Source organism: Serinus canaria, chromosome 5 (assembly GCF_022539315.1).
Source record: "Serinus canaria isolate serCan28SL12 chromosome 5, serCan2020, whole genome shotgun sequence".
Lineage (NCBI taxonomy): Eukaryota > Metazoa > Chordata > Aves > Passeriformes > Fringillidae > Serinus > Serinus canaria.
The window spans coordinates 12023702-12042402 of NC_066319.1; the positions used below are offsets into that span (position 1 = coordinate 12023702).

Sequence of the window (18701 nt, forward strand, 5' to 3'; positions counted from 1 at the left end):
GAGTACAAGGCTTTCCTTTCCAGCCTAATCAGTGCTTACAGAGAAGTTTAATCCTAACGTCCTTGAAGAATGTCTTCATAGTCTCTCTCCCTACCAGCAGCAGCAGATTTCAAGATCAAAGGTTATTACTCCTTCCCATCTGACAACAGCATAATTCAGCCTGGTTTTCTCATCAAGTGGCTGAGGCACAGTACAGCACATGAGGATTGTTTACAACAGGCTGTGTAGCACTTCATTTCTGACTCTTCAGAAGCAAAGCCATGTCTACTGGAACTTCTACATTACAGGCAGACAGCTGAAGTTCTTAGAAGACACACAAGATGTAAAAGAGAGAGTTTTATCCTAAATATAAATAAAAACAACAAGGAAATCCAAACCACCAGACTCATGGTTGGGAAGACAGAATTTATGGCTCCACTCCATGTTTTGCATCAGTGTCCCACAAGTCAACCCAAACACGCTGTCCTGCAGCATCTCCAGACCCTGCACTTTGGTGGCACAAGGTTACTCAGTGAGATCACTTTAAAATCAGCACATTTGCACAGTGATACACAAAGCTTATGTGCAACCCTAACATTGTCTGTGCCCCTCCTTCAGATCCACACTCGCTTACACTCAGCTGAAGAGTATCAAACAGGGCAGTACCTATTTTTCCTGAGTTATTTTGCAGTGTGCATGAAGTCCCATCAACATCAGAATCACAGAAAAGCAAGGGGGAGATGCTGTCTGGGCAGAAGATGCATAGATGGCCACCCTTTTGTGGAGCTTGCTCGGTAGAACACACAGGCCCACCCCAGCAGCATGGCAGACACAAAGCCAAATCATTCCCAACTGGAATATTCACTAGGGAGCTTGTCAGAGGCAAGTTCTTGAGTAGCATTACCCTCCCAATTAGTCAAGACTTTAAAAGCACAATGTGACCAATATTGTCCTAACTCACATACAGGGAGGTGTACACACAGTCAAATTGTCCTAACCAGAAACTACAGAGAGGTGTTATCATGGCTGATCCTGACATGAGTACGATTCCACAGCACAGAACTGATTAAAAGCACTGTCTGGCTAAATTAGCTTGTTAGTAGATCTACAGGGAAAAGGAAGAGATCCTGAAGCCCCAGTAAGCACAATTAAAATGCTCTTAAGCAGTGCCAGAATTCTCAGCCTCAGCAATTTCAGATGTCAAAGGACTGTTAAATGGATACACATTTATGTCCTTAAATTTTATTTTAAATGCTTCTGCCCTTAGTAGTCAGTCTACATATTTCAGCAAGCAACGATTTCCATCTAAAAAAAACCTTATTTACCAGCAAAACATGTGGCTGTACTAAAACCAACCACAGTGTTTCTTCCCCTTCGCCTATGCACCTGCAGGTGTAGTACCACTCTTAGTCAGCATCACCCCACTCACAGGGCAGGGAAACATGAAGAAATCTCAGAGGGAGTTTATTTTTCACTTTAAATTATCACAGACACAGCATGGAATAGAAAAAGATGGAGCTAACTAACATTAATTAATATCTATGTCATTGATGCTAATGTTAAGAATGTTCAAGCAAAGACCAGATGAGGCACTTTCTGCCATGGTCTAGGTAATATGGTGGTGATCAGTCAAAGGTTGGACCTGATGACCTCAGAGGTCTTTTCCAGCCTAATTGATTCTGTGATTGTTAGATGACTATTTCAGATGACTTTTTGAGTTGGAGGACCCACCCAATTGGATGTTAATCCTGGCTGTCACACTTTTAGAGCATGTATATCTTAAAAGCAAGGACTGTTCTACCCCAGTGAAAATATAATTAACCCTAAACCCTATGCTTCTACAACTAAAGCAAAAAAGCCTGCTGTAAGGGACCATTCTCATGCCACTAAAACCCAGAGACACAGCACACTCAAGATGCATGTTGGGAGACCTGCTCTAATGTTAAGATCTACTTCATGCCACAAACTAGTTTTACGTGCAAACACCTACTTTCACGTGTCAAAAAGCCACATCTATGATGAACCACATCAAGAAACTGCAAGCAAACATTCAGCTGAGGTGCTCCACAATCAAACACCACACACAGTCAACTCATGTTTTTACACTATGGCCATTTATGGTAGCAGTAAAGAAGGCAAATGAAAGATTGGAGCAATTTCACACCGAGCACCATCACTCCCCATGGTGGAACTGATTCTAAGTAACAGATAAAAATTTGATTTGTATCAAACACCACCTCTACAGGCAACCCAGTGTTATTTCAGAAATTCACAGTTTGAGCTACAAGCATTTTCTAGAGTCACACAGACCTTAGGTTCACTGAAAATCTCTTTAGTATTTTCTTCTCCAACATCCTACATAGCAGTACATTAGAGCAGGTTCCAAAACAGTTCTCTACCCATTTGTGAGTGAAGTTCCTCCAAGTGGAAGAAGAGTTTAAAGATCAGATTAAGAGCAAACACTTCCCATTCAGAAGCGCATGAATTGCTGAGGGGAAGCAGTGCCTGATTTCCTGCCAGAGCTGGATGCTCAGGCTGAACCTGAGCTCTCCAGTGGAGACCTTTTCTCACGAAACAATGGCATTGTAATTCCTTGTTTGAAGCACGAGGGCTCCGTACACCGACCCAGCCACACCTGGACCCTCAGTCATTCTCCACTCTTGGTTCTGTCATCTAAAGCTTGAAAAAACAACTTTCCTTAAATAATTGGGCAAGCAGATTAGGGCTTTAACATCAAAATGCTCATCCTACAGTACAGCAGCAAACTCTGAAAAAACTACTAAATGCATCTACAGAACGTGAGACCACCAAGAGCATGCAAACCTCCCTTGGATCTAGAAACTTTCTGCATCCTTTCCTTGCTCTTCACTTCATATTAAAAAACTCTAGGATACCATCTATGCTGTAGTTACACAAATCCTGACAAGATTTCTGTCTCTAGAATGGGATCCCAAGGTTTAGCAGACCAACCATCAACAGAAAGGAAAGACCTTTGGCTGAGGATCTTGCTCTGTGCACATGCTTTGCTTTAGAGAAATGCTCCATCCCAACTAGAAGAGGACAGAAGCACCATCAGACTACACACAGTACATCTCAGCTCCATTCAGGTAAACAAACCATTTTTCTCATCCTTTTGCAAAACCATAACTTTATGTGCTTATCTAAAGAGATTTGAGCCCAGTTTTCTGTCACCATTTTGTAAGAGCTAAATCTTTGGAGTCACCCGGATAGGTCCACACAAACCTTCAAAAATAACTCTTTAAACAAATTGCAGTTGAATAGAATAAATTCTTCTCTCCCTCTCCTGCTACTCCTGTTCTGAATAAAACACTCTAGTATTTTAGCAGGCTTTCAAGATTTAAGGGAAAATAAGGAAGGCACACCACTAAAAATGCAAAGAATTTATTTTTCTCCTACAGCATATTCACACTGACCAGTTTATCATCACCACCTCACAAAGACTGGCAGGCTTTGATATTTTTAGAGTGCTGAAGGTGTGAACTTAAAAACTAAGGGTTCAGATTCAGATACTTCAGTTCAGTAACAGCACATAGTCAAGACCTGCTCTGGGGGTTTCCAGCAAGGTGATTTCCCTTCTGCCCCGTGTGCACTCATTCTTACAAAGAATTTACATAAATTCTCAAATAAACTTGTTTTCTAAACTTACAAGCCAGGGCAGCCAGACCACATGATTTTTACTTCATTTGCATTAGAAAATACAGGCTGACTTCTCTATACATTATTCTTTTACAGATATCAGTTGAGGAGAAAAAGCATTATTATCTGGAAAACAGAGGTGCACATCAGATGAATATAGTTCATAAAAAGCATTAGTAAACATATTGTCTAAGCTACCTACAAGGATGATCAATGGGAAGAAGGACAAGGACCGATGAAAAATAATTTGATTATGCTAGTTGTATTTCTCCACTTCAGACAAGGTGGTTCCACTAGCAGCTGCTATGTCACCCTCTGATTTCAGGTTACTAACTTGTAACAAATCTTCAGTGAACCAAGCTACTTTCTTCAGGATAGACACTGTGAACAGCCAATGCCAAAAAATAACTCTAATTTGTTTATTACTAAAATATTTTGCCTTTGAAAACCATGTTAGACCAATATTCTTTAGGCATGTAGCAAGCTCAGAAAAGAGGATACTTTCATGGATTCCACAAACAGCACAGAAAGCATTAGATTTCTCCACAGTCTAGGACCAACTTACAAGGAAGATGCTTTTTGTTTATCATCTCAGCATGCCAAATGATACTTACATGCCATAATCAGTCACACAATCTTAGTTTACAGTCTTTCAACTTGACAGGTCCTACAAGACTTTCCAGGAGGGGAGCCAGTACTCCTGAAATGTAACTCTTTGCTGCTCTTACTTGCTTTTTAGTCCTCTCCAAAGCAATCCCTCCATTCCTCACTTTATTTCTGGAGGCCATAGTCCTGCAGAGGCTGATTCCAGAGTGAAGAAAAGGCCTTGCTACCCCATGCAAACACAAAGAAAGAAGGCAACCTAAGAGTTTCTGCAGCATGGAATGCAGCAATTATAAAATCCACAAACAAAAACATTAGAAACAAACAAAATTCAAGTTGTTCTCTCTGCAAGCAAGTTCACACTGACAGGAAATGAGTAGCTAACAAGAAGTAAATCACCCAAGCCCAGTTCAGAACATGTAGAGAAATAAGGGACTCATAGCAAACCAACATGTGTACTTTTACTAACTCTAACCTCTGCTAACCTGCTACAAACAGCTTTACAGCACGTGAAAAAGTGGCTTTACCATACATCTAGTAGGGAAGACAGCTTAAAACATCCTGCCCTGAAGGCAAGAACATACTCCATCACCTAAAGCCGCTTCTTTTCATTAGGAAATTGATCTACAGAGCAACATCTGAATTCAAACTGCAATGTGCAACATTCTCTCCTGGTCTGACAGGGACACATAATGAAGTATCTTGTCAAATAAGTAGACAGCATCATTATTTGATTGCTTTCTTGAGCAAGAACTCCTGCAAATGTTTCATTTAAAGGTATAAAGAGGCAGCAGTACAGCAAATGCCATCTAAAAATGTGTGAGCAGTATGCAAAGACCTTCAATTTGTTTACTTACAGAAAGCAGCTTTAGAATGCACTGGGTTTGATCAGAGGGGTTTTTTTTCTTGGCTTTTTTTTTAAAAAAACCCTACTGCTATTTCCGCTCCCATATTCTACCAAGTAGAGATCTTGTGGTTAAGGCATTCAGTGAAGAGAAAACAGAGCGTGGAATGCACAGGCACACAGCCTTCTGCACCAAAAACCACAGAAAAGCACATTAGTTTCTCTCAATTTTTATAGATTAGAAACAGGTTTTTCAATTTCATCACACTCAGAATAATGGACTATTCATATTTCCAGTAATCATAGGTGAAGCCTCTGGACAGGCAGTCCAGAAGCCCTTCAGGAGACCCTTATCTTCTTGTTGCTTAACTTGGATGTAGCAGAGTGTGAACGTCCCTCTGATCACAGCATTAGCACCACACAGCTCTGCCAGCCTTTAACAGGCTGCAAAGCTGATGTTATTTACAAAGACAGGCTGGATGCTACCAATTAGAGGCAAGTAGTTTCTCTTTTGAGCTTTCATCCAGCATTAGAAAGTATTTTAATTTAAGTCATAAGTCTTAGAAGACTCATTTCCTGTGCATGTGTTAAACTCAACCTTTCATAATGACCAAAAGTCAAAGCTGCCTGGAGGGACCTTATGTGTTACAAACATGTGGGACAGAATCAAAGCCCACTAATGCAGTGCTGGTTTTCACATATACATACATTCATGTATATATATAAATATTTGTTGTTGGTTGTTTTGGGTTTTTTTTAAACCAGGAAAGCAGAGTTATAACAAAGACCTCTTCAAGTAAGTTTTGGCACTGACAGTCGACATGCTTCACCTTTAGGAAATGACCGTCAGATCCTGAAGACACAAAAACAAATCTGGGGAAATCTTCCCAGGAATGGCAGTGGGAGCCATTCCTCTGCAACAGCTCACACTTCAAAGCACAGCCTGGAAGCTGACAAAAGTCAGTGCTCCAACTTGGAGATGTTTAGTCAGCAGGAACAAAACATGGAGTTTTGTCCAGGAGAATCAAGTAGCCTGAGTTCTTTCCCGGTATCTATCTTGTGTTTTCTGGACTGAGGAGAGACAATCCATTCAAGGAAGATGTTACAAAGAGATGATAAATGACCAGGTGGATAGTGCTGGGCAGTCACAGCAGCAGCTCATAACTCCTAGCACAGGGGAAAAGCTGAGATACTTTTAAATTTCTCACGCTACTCAACTGGCATGGGATTAACTCAAGTACAAAACAGCCACCTAAAGTACATGAGCTGCAGGGAATTTTTTAAGTTTGAACATAAGCTGTTAGAAAACCCAGCCTCAATTATGTAGTCTGAAGCAAGTGGCTGCAGTTTAAATTATTCATCTTCTGAAATCACCCTGAACAAATTCTTCCAGATCACCACCTTCCCTCATGCAGGCAGGCATCCAGTATCTTCTTCAGGAGATCAGCTCAAGAGATGCAGGGCTTTTGTTTATTTTCTTCAGAGCATTTGTAAACTGAAGAAATGTACAAGATAAAATTTCAAGGTGCAATTTTAGCTCTTAAACTAAAAAAAACAAAACAAACATAACAAACAAAAATCACAACAAACAAACAAACAGAAACCTCAATTCTTGAGCAAAATCCCCAATTCAATCGGATTTTAAAACTCCAGGTCACAATTTCAACAGACACCCAGATCAGAACAGACTCAATTATTTTCAAAATCTGCTCTAAGTGAACAATTTTATTATCAGTTTCCTTTTTTGGGAGAAAACCTCTGGCGTGTCAGCTGAAATATTCAAGCCCTCCCACAAAACAAGTCAAAGCAGCTAAGGAGGAGGGGAAGCCACTATTAAAAATGTGTGGAATGTAACCTACTGGGCAGAAAGCAGATAATGGGACAAGGAAGTCGACTACTTCAGATCTGAGGCTCTTTTCCCACCAACAGAGGCACTGGGCAGTTTCAAATTTACAAATACTAGTGAATTTTTTAGGATATACATGACTAAAAGTAGTTTAACAGACACAAATAATTTGTCAAATCTGCCAGTTACCTGATAGACACTATATCTATTCTAATGGGTGCAAAAACTTCTAGACAGCTAAAGAAAAACATGTCTTTAGCTACTTCAAAAGCTGAGCTTTCAAGTGTCTTTTTTAAATTCAAAGAAGTTGAGATGTCTGCATAGACTTGGGTGTACTGCTCCAGCAAGATAGAAACAAAGCAGAAACTTTGCTATAGTTAGTAGATTTAGGTCACAGATACAGGAATTCAGAAATGCCTCAGGTTTTAAACATCCTTGATGAAAGTGAAGCACTCTGTTTAAAACATCTCCTTGCACTAAGCAATGTTCTCAGGACAGATCAAAGAGCAAACCCACTGCCAGGCAGTCTCAGAGATGTGCAGGCTCCCACAGCAGCTGGATCAGCCAGAAGACCACACCTCAAAATCTGAAGAGCTGCCTTGACACTACAAGCTGAACCTGAAAGAAATCAAACCTCCTGCTCCATTAGCAGCTCTGACACACTCTGACCTCTGAGAGGCTTCAGCTGAGCACCCTCTTTTCTGAGAGCAGGACTTGCTCATCAGGATTACACACAGGGGGCATTTCACAATTCTCCTTGTGCCCTCTGCAAGAGGAAGAGCCACCCCTGAGTGTCAGCCTGCACCCCGGAACGGGCCAGCTTCCCCCCATTGCACAAGGCTGCAGCCACATCATCTCCTGTGGTTCATCTGCAGCAGAAGCAGCTGCTGTCCCACCCACCCTGCCTGCACCAGGGTCTCACCATGGCTCTGTTGGTCCCCATGAGCTACAGAGAATTCTCCCAATTCCACCTGGATGTTTGTGAGCTTTTCTACAGCATCACCCTGGGGCTGACACGGTATGACAGAGCAAGTTACAAACCACATAATGGCGAGAAGCAGGAGCATCTTAAATTACATTACAGCAGAAGGTCTGGTTTTCATGTAAAACTTAATGCTAAAATCATGCTCAAGAAGTTACAGTGAGCAGCCTGACTCCCTTCTGATAATTTCTTGATGATTCTGGAATGCCCCCAGAGAATTAAACCTCCTGTATTGCAGGTATGGCATGCAGTTTAGACATGCAGTTACTGCAGCAATCAAACCAGACAAGAGCTTTAAGGTTTAGCACCCCTTTAGTTGGTAGTATCACTTGTACAACATAAAATAGTATTGTCCCAACAGCTAGAGAAGCAGTTAAACTGACTCAAAAGAGCTGGAAGCACAAGCCTTCAAACCAAAGCTAAGTAGACAACAGCACTGTGGCTTGGTGACAACCTGCTAAGAGACAGCAATAAAAGCAGCAAGGCAGGACATTCAAAGTGGTTGGTCCACTGGATGCCACAGACAGAACAATTTATTTCCAGAACCAAAAAAATCCCCACCACAAACATCCCTCTTAAGGCCCCTACAGAGACAGAAAGAAGATTATCTCCACAGTTTAGAAGTTCTCCTTTAAATACTCTCAGATGGTAAGACAAGGCACAGTTGGTTAACTTTGCTGATGTGCTAAGAAGGATCTTTACCTCACAGGTTCATTTTCAAATTGGAGGGTCTGGAAAATGTTTATCATGGCATACACCCATCAGGAAAAAAGCTTCAGAATTTGCTGCAACACTGCAGGAGTGCTGCTGAGCACAGGAGGATATCCCCTCCATCCATGATGCTTTGAGAATTCCCATCAGGAGGCAAACCTGCTTCACAAGGAAGGGGAACATCAGTTTAAGGAAAATCAAAGTATGGGATATCAAAGTGATACAGCACATATGGGTGAAGCTTGGAAATCTCTCAGGACGTGGTCAAGACTCAGGTAACATAGTTTGGGGTCTGAGAAGAGGAAGGAGAAATGATGCAAAGGCAAAGATGCAGTGTTTCTGGAGGACTTCAAACACAAGCTGCTAGTGGAAAAATCCTAAGCAGACACTGAAATTGCAAGGCAAAGTTAAAATATACTCATTATTGCATTCTCAGTAATACTGGGTCATGCAAAGCAGAATGCATTTAAATACATCCCATTATTTGATTGGGTTTTGCTAATGAAGGCTTGTTAGTGTGAGCTAGTAGAGGAAAACATTGTATGCTTCTTTAGTAGAGCTGGCACATGTACAAGTATATTACAGACAGGTACCTTTTAACATGATCATAAAGCACCTTCTTAAAAAGGAGGGAGGAACACAGAAATATTATGAACACACAGTTAAGTAACTCCCTACCTCAGTTCCACTTATTTTCCCTGCATAGAACAAGTCTAATAACAGAAGAAATTTAGTAGATCATTTTTCTACCCAAAGATGCCAGATTTTTCACACAGATTTATCACTGGCATCCTACCATTTCATGGTCCACTTACCACATAAGAAGCAAAAAACTCAGATTTGCTTGCAGGTTTAGAGATTTATGTCTGCTTAAATGAGGAATACTGAAGATGCTCTGCAACATGAGCTAAGCTGTTCATTTTGTCAGGAAAACTCAAAATGGTAATGAGAGTGATTTTAAAATTTCTTTTCCTAGCAAATATAACTGGTGACTCAACATTATATCACTACAGTTACAGAATACTCTGAACAGGAGTGGAAGGATGACTTGCTGGTAAGTTGTATGGAAGCTCAAGTTTATCTTCTGGCTTAGAAGACTTGAGGAAAATGACACATTTGATAGTTATTAATGTGTGTACCCACAGCTAATCTGCTGAGAAATAACACTTATCATAGCTCCTCTGAATAAAGATCTTCGTGGATTACTTTGCTTGTGAGAGTTACACTAATTTTTTCCTTCAACTGCACCATTTTTACGTGTCAGTGCTAACATCTAGTTAATTATTAAATCACACTGGTCCCAGCAGCCAGCACTTTATGCTATCTTTAATAGTGCCCTTCTGCATACATTCCTATCGCCTGAACTCATTCCTATCTGGATTCACCGAAAACTACACTTCACTTTCTGCTCACAACTGAGAAGCTGGTGCAGGCCTGCTTAAATGAGCTCGACTGCCAGATGAAGTTGTTTGCAGAGCTGCACAGTGAACCAGACAGGGTAACTGATCCTGGGTAAAAACATTCCCTGGTTATTTTTAACTCTGATGGCTTGCGGAGTTTCGGTGCACTGGAGGGAGTAAATAGCTATAATGGCAAACTGCTGTGGCAGCAAGGGGACCTTCTGAACATTTTTCCTTACTTGTAGTACTAGCTTATCAAATTGAACTTTCAGTTACAGCAAAGCCCTGTTTCTTCAGGCTTGAAGAACAAAAACATTTCCCCAGCCTTGCGCCTCCCCACTGTCAGTCCCTTCTAAAAAGCAAACAATCAACTTGCCCTGACTCTCAAGGCCCTCCAATTCCCCATCTGTACCAGCACAGCCCTCGTGGTCACATATGCAGCCCTCACTTGCCAACTGCATTCCTGGGGAGCTCCACACAAGCCTCTTCCAGAGGCAACTTCTCCTCTTTAGCCCTTTGTGAGATTTAGCATGAGTACATTTGTGTGTTACAAAGATTCACCATGAACTCCATCATCCAACAGGATCTCCCTCTGTAAGAAGAGTTTATGGCATTTCCCCATGCAACTAGAGAAGTGCACACAGTCCTCTTCAGCAGCCCTCACTCAGTCAGGTTTGAGGCTCTGCATAAATCCAAATTCTCCAGCCTTTCCCATTCCAGCAGCAGATCAGAATCCCCGACCTTGCTGCAACAACAGCCCTTGCACACAATGCTTGATTAGTCTCAAGATCAAGCACTTCAAACGTGAATATGTGACCTTCTTTAGCTTAACCAAGAACAGTTCATGCACAACAGTCCAGCCAACCCTCTTAAAAACAACCTAGTGAAAGCAAGCAATCTACAAAGAAGAAATTTCAACCTCAAAGTTCCATCCAGAAGTACCACTGTGTATCATGAACTTCACACACTGGGATGTGACCAGCTTAAGTATATACATGGTGAAAAAAAAAGTAAGAAAAGGCAAAGCAAGCATATTAAGCAAACATCCCTTGTCTGCCATCTAATTTAATTACTTGAGTTATAAAGATATGAAAGAAATATACTCTTCTGTGTTACCTGCTCCCATTATGTGCCCTACAGGCCATCCCAAACCCAAGCTGCAACCACACTTGAGCCATAAGACAGAGCATACAAAACAGCAAAGAAAAGATAAAGAGACCAGAAAAAAAGTTGTTCACAGAGTGTGTCTTCATAAAGAAGGATACCATTCAAGGTGAACAGAAAGGGTCTTACTCACTGCCCAGACAGAAATAATTCACTTGAGATCTAACTAGAAATTTGTAGTAGCAGGCTACCACTGCTCTCTCTCAGAATTTCAAAACAGAACTCCAGCAACTTTGTACAGCTTCGTACTTGGAGGCCAACATCACCTATGTGCACTATTTGCAATTAAACTTTTCAATCTGGTTCCTTCCTACTCCTCACAGTAAGAGTTTGTCTTGGTTGCTCAAAGTTGCACCCAGAAATCTTTGGACACGTCCTATGCAGACCAACAAGTTCTAAAAAAAAAAATTAAAAGTACCAATGACAGGCATGATTTCTGTTTTAATGTTGGTTTTACATACTTCTTGAACTAGAAGTGGTGCATTTCTCTGGTTCCATTTTCCTTTAACAGTGCCTTTTGACCATAACTGAAGACAAGACAACCAAACCGGTGCAGTTAAGCCACCTGAATTGTTGGAACAAAGGGAGAAGCTCTCAGCTTGTGTCACACCAGTCTAGACCTGCAGACTGACTAATTTGGGAAGGTCTGCAGCAAACCCAGCTTCCTACCAGCCAGCCAGAAGTCAGCTACATTCCACTTCACGAAGCTGGTATTTATCTTCGGACACTTCAAGGAGTTCAGTCACAACGTTTGCAGCGCTGGAATGCTTTTGGTAAGTGTGAACAGGTTGCACAAGGTATACAAACACGAGCCATTTAGGCCCTTCCAAACTCTTGGAATATAAGGGCCCTACTTATAAGAGTCACCCTCCACCACCACTACTGAGCACTGGAATTCAAAGCTCCAGCCAAAACCAGAGGCAGGAGCCTCTCCCTCTAGTACGGGAAGGAGGCTCAGGGCTAGAGGCCAGCGGCTGCCTATTCATCCCTGGGAGTGCAAAGGGCATGCCAGGCAGAGATCTGGGAAACTGTGCCAGGACTCCTTGTGCAAGTGGCAGTAGAAGACGAGCTGATAACCAAAAGGTACGTCAATATTTACTCGCTATACAAGCAACTGCTGCTAGGAGCTAGCGCACAGAAAGGTGCTCTCAGACTGCCACGTGGGTTAGGTTATCCCAAAGGAATGTCACTTTGGAAAAAAATCTGTAAATCACTCAAAACTAGAACGGTGAGTATCTCAGAACTTAAGCACTGCTCCAAATTTATGGCAGCTTTTGAACCCAGCTCAGCTCTACCCTGTGTGTGCACTAGCAAGAAGCACGAGCGTTGGATAACAGGATTTGTTATGCCACTGCTGGCTATACTGCAACACTCACATGCAGCCTGAGGTTTCCTGCTTGCCTGCAAGGCAAGCCTGAAGTCACCTACTGCATTCCCAGGCTGTAGATCTGTAACCAGATCGAGCCCAGACTCTGGCTTGGTAGCAGTGCTGCAGGAAGCAAGGAGCCGAGCGGTTCAAGTTTCACAAGAGGGGCGACAAGCAGCCCTTATTATTCCAGGTGACTGCATCACAAGTCCTTTGTTTTGATTAGGATTTTTATTTCCCACCTTTAACCTCAACAGATGTCGACAATCAGTTGCTCCCGAACTGTATTTTGTCACCTTGAGTCAGTGTAAGGAGGCCCCAGGCTTTATCTCAGTGTGAGCATACCAGTCCCAGCGTAGCCCTGCGTGAATCTGCAGCCTGGAATCCGTGGCATCTTATTCCCTCAATTTGCCTGCGCGCTTACTCCAAGAGCATTTTTTGACGGTCACCGAGGGTTAGTCAGAATATCCAGAAACTGTGGAGGGATTTGCACATCTCAAGTCCAGCACAGGGAAATGGGGCACCAAGACATCAGGGTCTGTCAAACACCCAGCACGCTGGCTCCAACACCAGCTGCACGTTCAGTTGTTGCTTTTCAATCTACTTTACTACTCTATTTTGGAGCTTGGAATTCATATATAGAGCATAAAATTCAGAACAAGCCGTTTTGTTGCCCAACAGCTATTTCAGAGATAAAAGACACTTTGAGATAACCCACCTTTGGGTTTATTGCTATTTAATGGGAACAGTCCTGTGAAAGTAGCAGCTTGGAAAAGGAAAGGAAAAAGGGGGAAAAAAAGCCTGAACAACTGCTCACCCATCCATCTGCAAGTCATATGCCTGCTTTCAAACAAAGTGTCTGATATTAAAATTCAAGAGTCAAAAAATCTACATCCAACTCACTTTACTCACTAGTCAGTGGAACAGTAAGCTCAGCTCCAATCAGAATTTGTTACAGGCACTTTAAGGGCAGTAAGAAAAGTTTTTTCTTTTACAAACTTGGCAGCAAGATTTGAGCTTCTAAATACAGCATGAAATCAGTAAACAAATAAAAAAAGCCCCAAACACTGAAGCCCTACACAGATTTTGTATTTTGTTAAGTGTTTTAGCAGTTTCAAACATGTTCACACCTTACCACAGGTAACATTAAGCTGACTGACAAACGAAGCTCAGCTCAGCCACACTGAACTACATCCATTCAATATCATCTCAAGGATCTAGTGACATTTATTAACTGATTCATTCATACAAGTCACCAAAGCCTACTCAGTATGCAAAACTATACATGTCATTGTCACAAAACAAAAGCCATCATTTTACAAAGAGGAAAAAGCACCAGGACAAAAATTGGTCAATTCTGATAAAAAATAGACAGTATTTTGCACAGCAGATTTGAGAGAATGAAATATTAGTGGCTTTCTTGCTGCATACTGCTAAAACTAGCTATATATTGTTCAGTTTCGCACAAAAAAAAATAAAAAAGCATGAAGTAAATGGCAACTGCAGGATAAAAAAAAAAAATCAGAGGGTGATTAGGTAGTTGCTAGGCTGTATTCCCTTTGAGCAAGGAAACCTGAATATTACAAAGGGCTGAGTTACAAGGGAATGTGGGGTATTTTGTGACAGACCTCTGCATGACAGCTGGAGAAAAGCTATTGTGGCAACAGCTGTGTGCTCTGCACAGCTCATACTCCCAAATACCTCAGCCTGCTAAGAGGCCAGTTAACTGGCTGCAATGCATTTTAAAAGTTTTCTGCCTCTTGGGATGTGAGCATGATGGATTATTTGTGTATGTTTTCAATAACAGAAGGAATGCTTAGTTCTACCACTTAGCCTTTTACAAAATGCTGTGGTGTAATGCTGAGCTATCATTCACTGCTGCTTTCCTAGAGTTTATAGCTGCAACATCCCATTAACTCTCCTCCACAATTAAAACATCTTCACTTCCTGTCTTACCAGTGCACGGGCTCGACAGCAGTAAATTCATCTATCATATCCTGATTTAAAGGAAATGATCTGATATTTCCAGGATGAAATCCTGGCCCACCAACAGCACTATAGAGCTGTGTGTACCTCCCTAGAGGAACAATTTTGAGGAACATGCTACTCATTAACCACTGAAAGCTTTGATCTTCTAATTTGTACTCTAAAGCTACTCCAAGGTATCAGGTGAATGTCTGAGAGGTGAGCCCAGGCAGTTATACACAAGTGACCAGTCACACCTCACTTACTCTTGCACTGCACTAATTAGCACAGTGAGGCTGAACTCAGGACACCAGAGAGTTTCCCTTGTATGAGATGGGTTTGCTCACTCAGCCTCTTTACAAACACATTGCTGTTTCAGGCCAGACTGAGGCACAACAATCAGCAGGAACTGATACTCTCACACACAGGACAGCAAGCACAGGAGCACTCTGCACTGCCATAACCTCAGCCACTGCTGCTCCTGCAGGAATGAATGCTCTCTGCTTTCCTGCCATCATCTAAACAAGGCAGGGAAGGATGAGCTGTGCAGACATCCCAGAAAGCTGGCAAAAGAAAGAAGATCAACTGGTTCTTCTTACATCCTCACTTTCTCATGTTTCCCTTTGTTTTATCTGAAATCAAGGAAGACTTTTCCCATTTTCATGTATGAATCCCCTGTTGTCTTTCAAAGATACAAGGTAAATTGCAGCACATGCTTCCTCACGATATCCTATCACCACAAAAGTCTGATTTACTGGGAAACAACCAGCACCGAAGTAAAAGCTGCACTTGAGTACTGATTTACTGAAAATTAAAAAGGAAAGCAATAGCAAGTGTAGAAATATTTGCTAGTATCAGTAAGAAAGAAAAAGCTTTCCTCTTTTAGCTTCAGTTGGTGACAGCCTTATTTTAAACACAAGCAATAAAGAAGCAAAAAGGAATTTAAATCCTCCACTGACATCAGGATCTGTCATGCAGCAAAAGCTAGTACTGATCCATGTTTTAGTGAAGGCCACTACACGTTTGTCACTTAATCCCAAGAAATTCCAAAAATGAAGCACGTGACTTGCTTGTAATCAATTTTAAAACAACTTGGAGCGGTTTCTGTGCAGCCTTAAAAGACAAACAACCTATTTGGCAATACACTTGCGGTACAGAAAATACCCAGGTGCCTGCATGGCAAAGCACACACTTGATAACATCACAGCTTTAAGAGCTCAGGAAGACGCTGTGGGATATAAATAGCACACCAAGCCTCATCTCTTATTGTCCAAAACCACACAGCAAGCACGGAAACAACACAAAACTCTCCTCTAAGGTACCTGAAGTACTGCTCAGGTCTTTATTTCCCAGCTATTTTTCTTCGGTTTTGTTTTGGGTTGTTTGGGATTTTTAAGGTTGGATTTTCTGCTAAACTTCACTTTGCAGTGGCAAGATTTTATCTCTGGATAAAGCTGCTGAGAGGGCAAGAAGATGGAGATAACTTAATGCAAACTGACAATAAGTTGTTTTGAAGAATTCACCCTCAATCTCTCAGCTTAACACTACAGTGCTGCTCCCTCAACACTCCTTCAAAGTGAACTATTTATTTTTCTGCTGTTAATTTGAAAAGATCCTTCTATATGGCAAAACAGACACTGGTTCCACTTTTGCAGATATTTCCTGAAAGACAAGTGTCAGTCATAGCACTTTGCCCAAAATTTATATCTATATTTAATATAAGCTCAAACTATTAGGTTAAAGAAATAATTTCTACAAGTACTCAAATACTGAAGTTATCCAGTACTCAGCAGAACCTTACTGCTCTTAAAAAAGATGGCTATACAAAGGCATCAAGTGTGAACTTCCCTTTTTTTCCTCCTTACACCTTTAATAGAAATTACAGCTTTTTTGTTGCGAAGGTAAAGTTATCCCAAAGCCCTCACTGCTGTCTCAACCCAGAAATCCCTTCAGCAACATTTCCCAAGACAGCAGCATCTCAGAACTGCAGCCATATCCAGCTGCACACATGACTGCCACAGTGACACAGGCAACACCACCTACAGCAGCAGTGAATGGCACCCTAAACCAGCTGCAGAAAACTCAGGGTTTAATTATCCCCATACTCAAGCAATGAGGAATTCGATCCACACACTGAGAGCACTGCAGTTATTCCAGCCCCATCACCTTCAAGCAGACCAACCAGCCAGTATTTTACCAGAAACTGACCAGCCATCTACACATCTGACAAAAGGCACCTGTACAATACACCTCAAAAAACACCAGTCAAACCAAACGAGTTCCAAAGAAATAATTCTCCCAAAGGGTCCCCCTCTTTTAATGTTCTGTATAATACTGGATCGTATAAGCATTCCAGCATCCAGTACTTCCCCAAAAATTCAAAGTAAAGTTTTCTATGTAGCCACTTACTCTATGCTGCAGAGCTTAAATTCTTAACAGAGTAGTTGAGCTAATGAACACATGGATGCATATGTGAATGAAAAAAACCGACTGAAATAAAGAAATGGTCTATTTCCTATCAGAACACCCAACACCTATTTTGTTCCAACAAAATATTAGTGGAGAACATCATTGACCCAGGCATTAAAAGACAAGTCTGCCCCGCTGTCAAGCAGCCCATCTTAGGGGTGGGTAGAGCATTACCGGCTCTCCACAGTGGAATAAAAGAAAACAAACAAGAAGCCATGCTCTCCAGATTTGCTGCTCTGCCGTCAGCAACAGCAAGCAGAACGCAAGTAGCTGTCTCCTCCTACCACCATAAACAGAGGTAGAAACGCTAACAGCAACAGGGCAGGGGATGAAAATAAGTAAAGGAGGTACGGCTGAATTCGTGGCGAAACAGTAACAAGGGATCTTCCTCGTAACACTGACATGCTCCCTTTGTATCGCCTATTCTGACGTGGTTTTTACCGAAAACGAGTAAACGAAAAAGTTCAATTGTCTACAAGTTGCAGGATGAACAGTAGGCGCTCCAAGGGGCGGTGGGCGCTGGCTGGTCCCAGCTTGCCCCGCCACAAACACCCCTCCTCTCGGCGGGAGCTTCCTGGCCCCTTGCCGGACCAGCACAAGATGCTGAGCCCGGGGCAGCTATTTCGGAGCCGGACGCCGAGTGTCACCGCTCCCCGACTGCGGCTGCCGACCGCGCCTGCCGCTTCCCGGGCGGAGCGCGGGGCCGGACCCCACCCGCGACACCGAAGCCGCCGGTCCCCAGCGCCGCGGCGCCCCGGAGCCCAGCGCGCCCGGCCAGCGAACCCCACCCGGCGGCGGCGCCCGGAGGGCCGGGGGCGGCGGCCGCCCCTTCCCGCCTTGCAGAACCTTCCCGGGTGCTCGCACCAGCCCGACCGCCGCCGCCCCGAGCCCCTCAAGGTCACGCCGCCGCTTCCCCGCCCCGGGCTTCCCGCTGCCCCGCCGGCAGCATCCCACGGCGCCGCCGGGAGCTGCCGCCCGCCGCGCCGGCTCCGGCCCCGGCCCCCCCCCGCGCCGGGCAGCGCCCAGGCCCCGGCGGGAGGAGCGCTTCCCCCCGGCGTCGCGGCCCCTCACCTGGATGAACTGGATGGTGAGCGCCGACTTGCCCACGCCGCCGCCGCCCACCACCACCAGCCGGTACTTCTCCTGCCCCGGGCCGTCCCTGCAGCCCGCGGCCATGAGGGAGCCGAGCGGGGCGATCGCGGCAGCGCCGCCGCGGGGTCCGACGCCTGCCTCTCTCTCCGGCGCTCTCCTCCCGCTCCTCCTCGTGCCGCCGGGGCTGAGCAGCCGCAGGCCCCGCCGCGCCGAGCGCCGCCAGCAGCAACAGCAGCGCCCGCCCCGCCGTACGGTCCGGTGCGGCAGCGCCGAGCGGAGCGGAGCGCACAGCACCGCCCGCCCCCGCAGCCACGGCGCCGCGGCACTAATGGCCGCCGGGGGCGGAGCCCGCGCACCGCCATGCTAATGAGAGGGCGGGGTGTCCCTTATCTGCATGCTAATAAGGGTGGGATATGCGCGGGGGGGCGGGGCCAGCGGGGAGCCGCCGTACAAATGGCCGAAGGGGGCGGGGCCCTCTCATCGCCATGCTAATGAGCTATTGCATATGCATGAGAGCTGCCCGCCCCGCGGCACCGGCACGCCGCCGTGTTTGTGTCGCGCGGGTGGTGGCGGCCCCCGGGTGGTGTCGCCTCCGCCCCCCCGGCAGACAGCGTGCCGCGGAG

At 44.0% G+C, this 18701-nt stretch overlaps 1 protein-coding gene across 1 annotated transcript in view; it reads right to left on the minus strand.

Moving 5' to 3' along the window:
- RRAS2 (RAS related 2) overlaps positions 1 to 18392 on the minus strand; it is a 42067-nt gene extending 23675 nt beyond the window's left edge. Inside the window, exon 1 of the mRNA XM_030240223.2 lies at positions 18058 to 18392. Coding sequence (XP_030096083.1) covers positions 18058 to 18162 — 105 coding nt within the window. The 5' untranslated portion in view covers positions 18163 to 18392. The remainder of the gene's footprint in view (positions 1 to 18057) is intronic.
- Between the last annotated feature and the right edge of the window lie 309 nt (positions 18393 to 18701).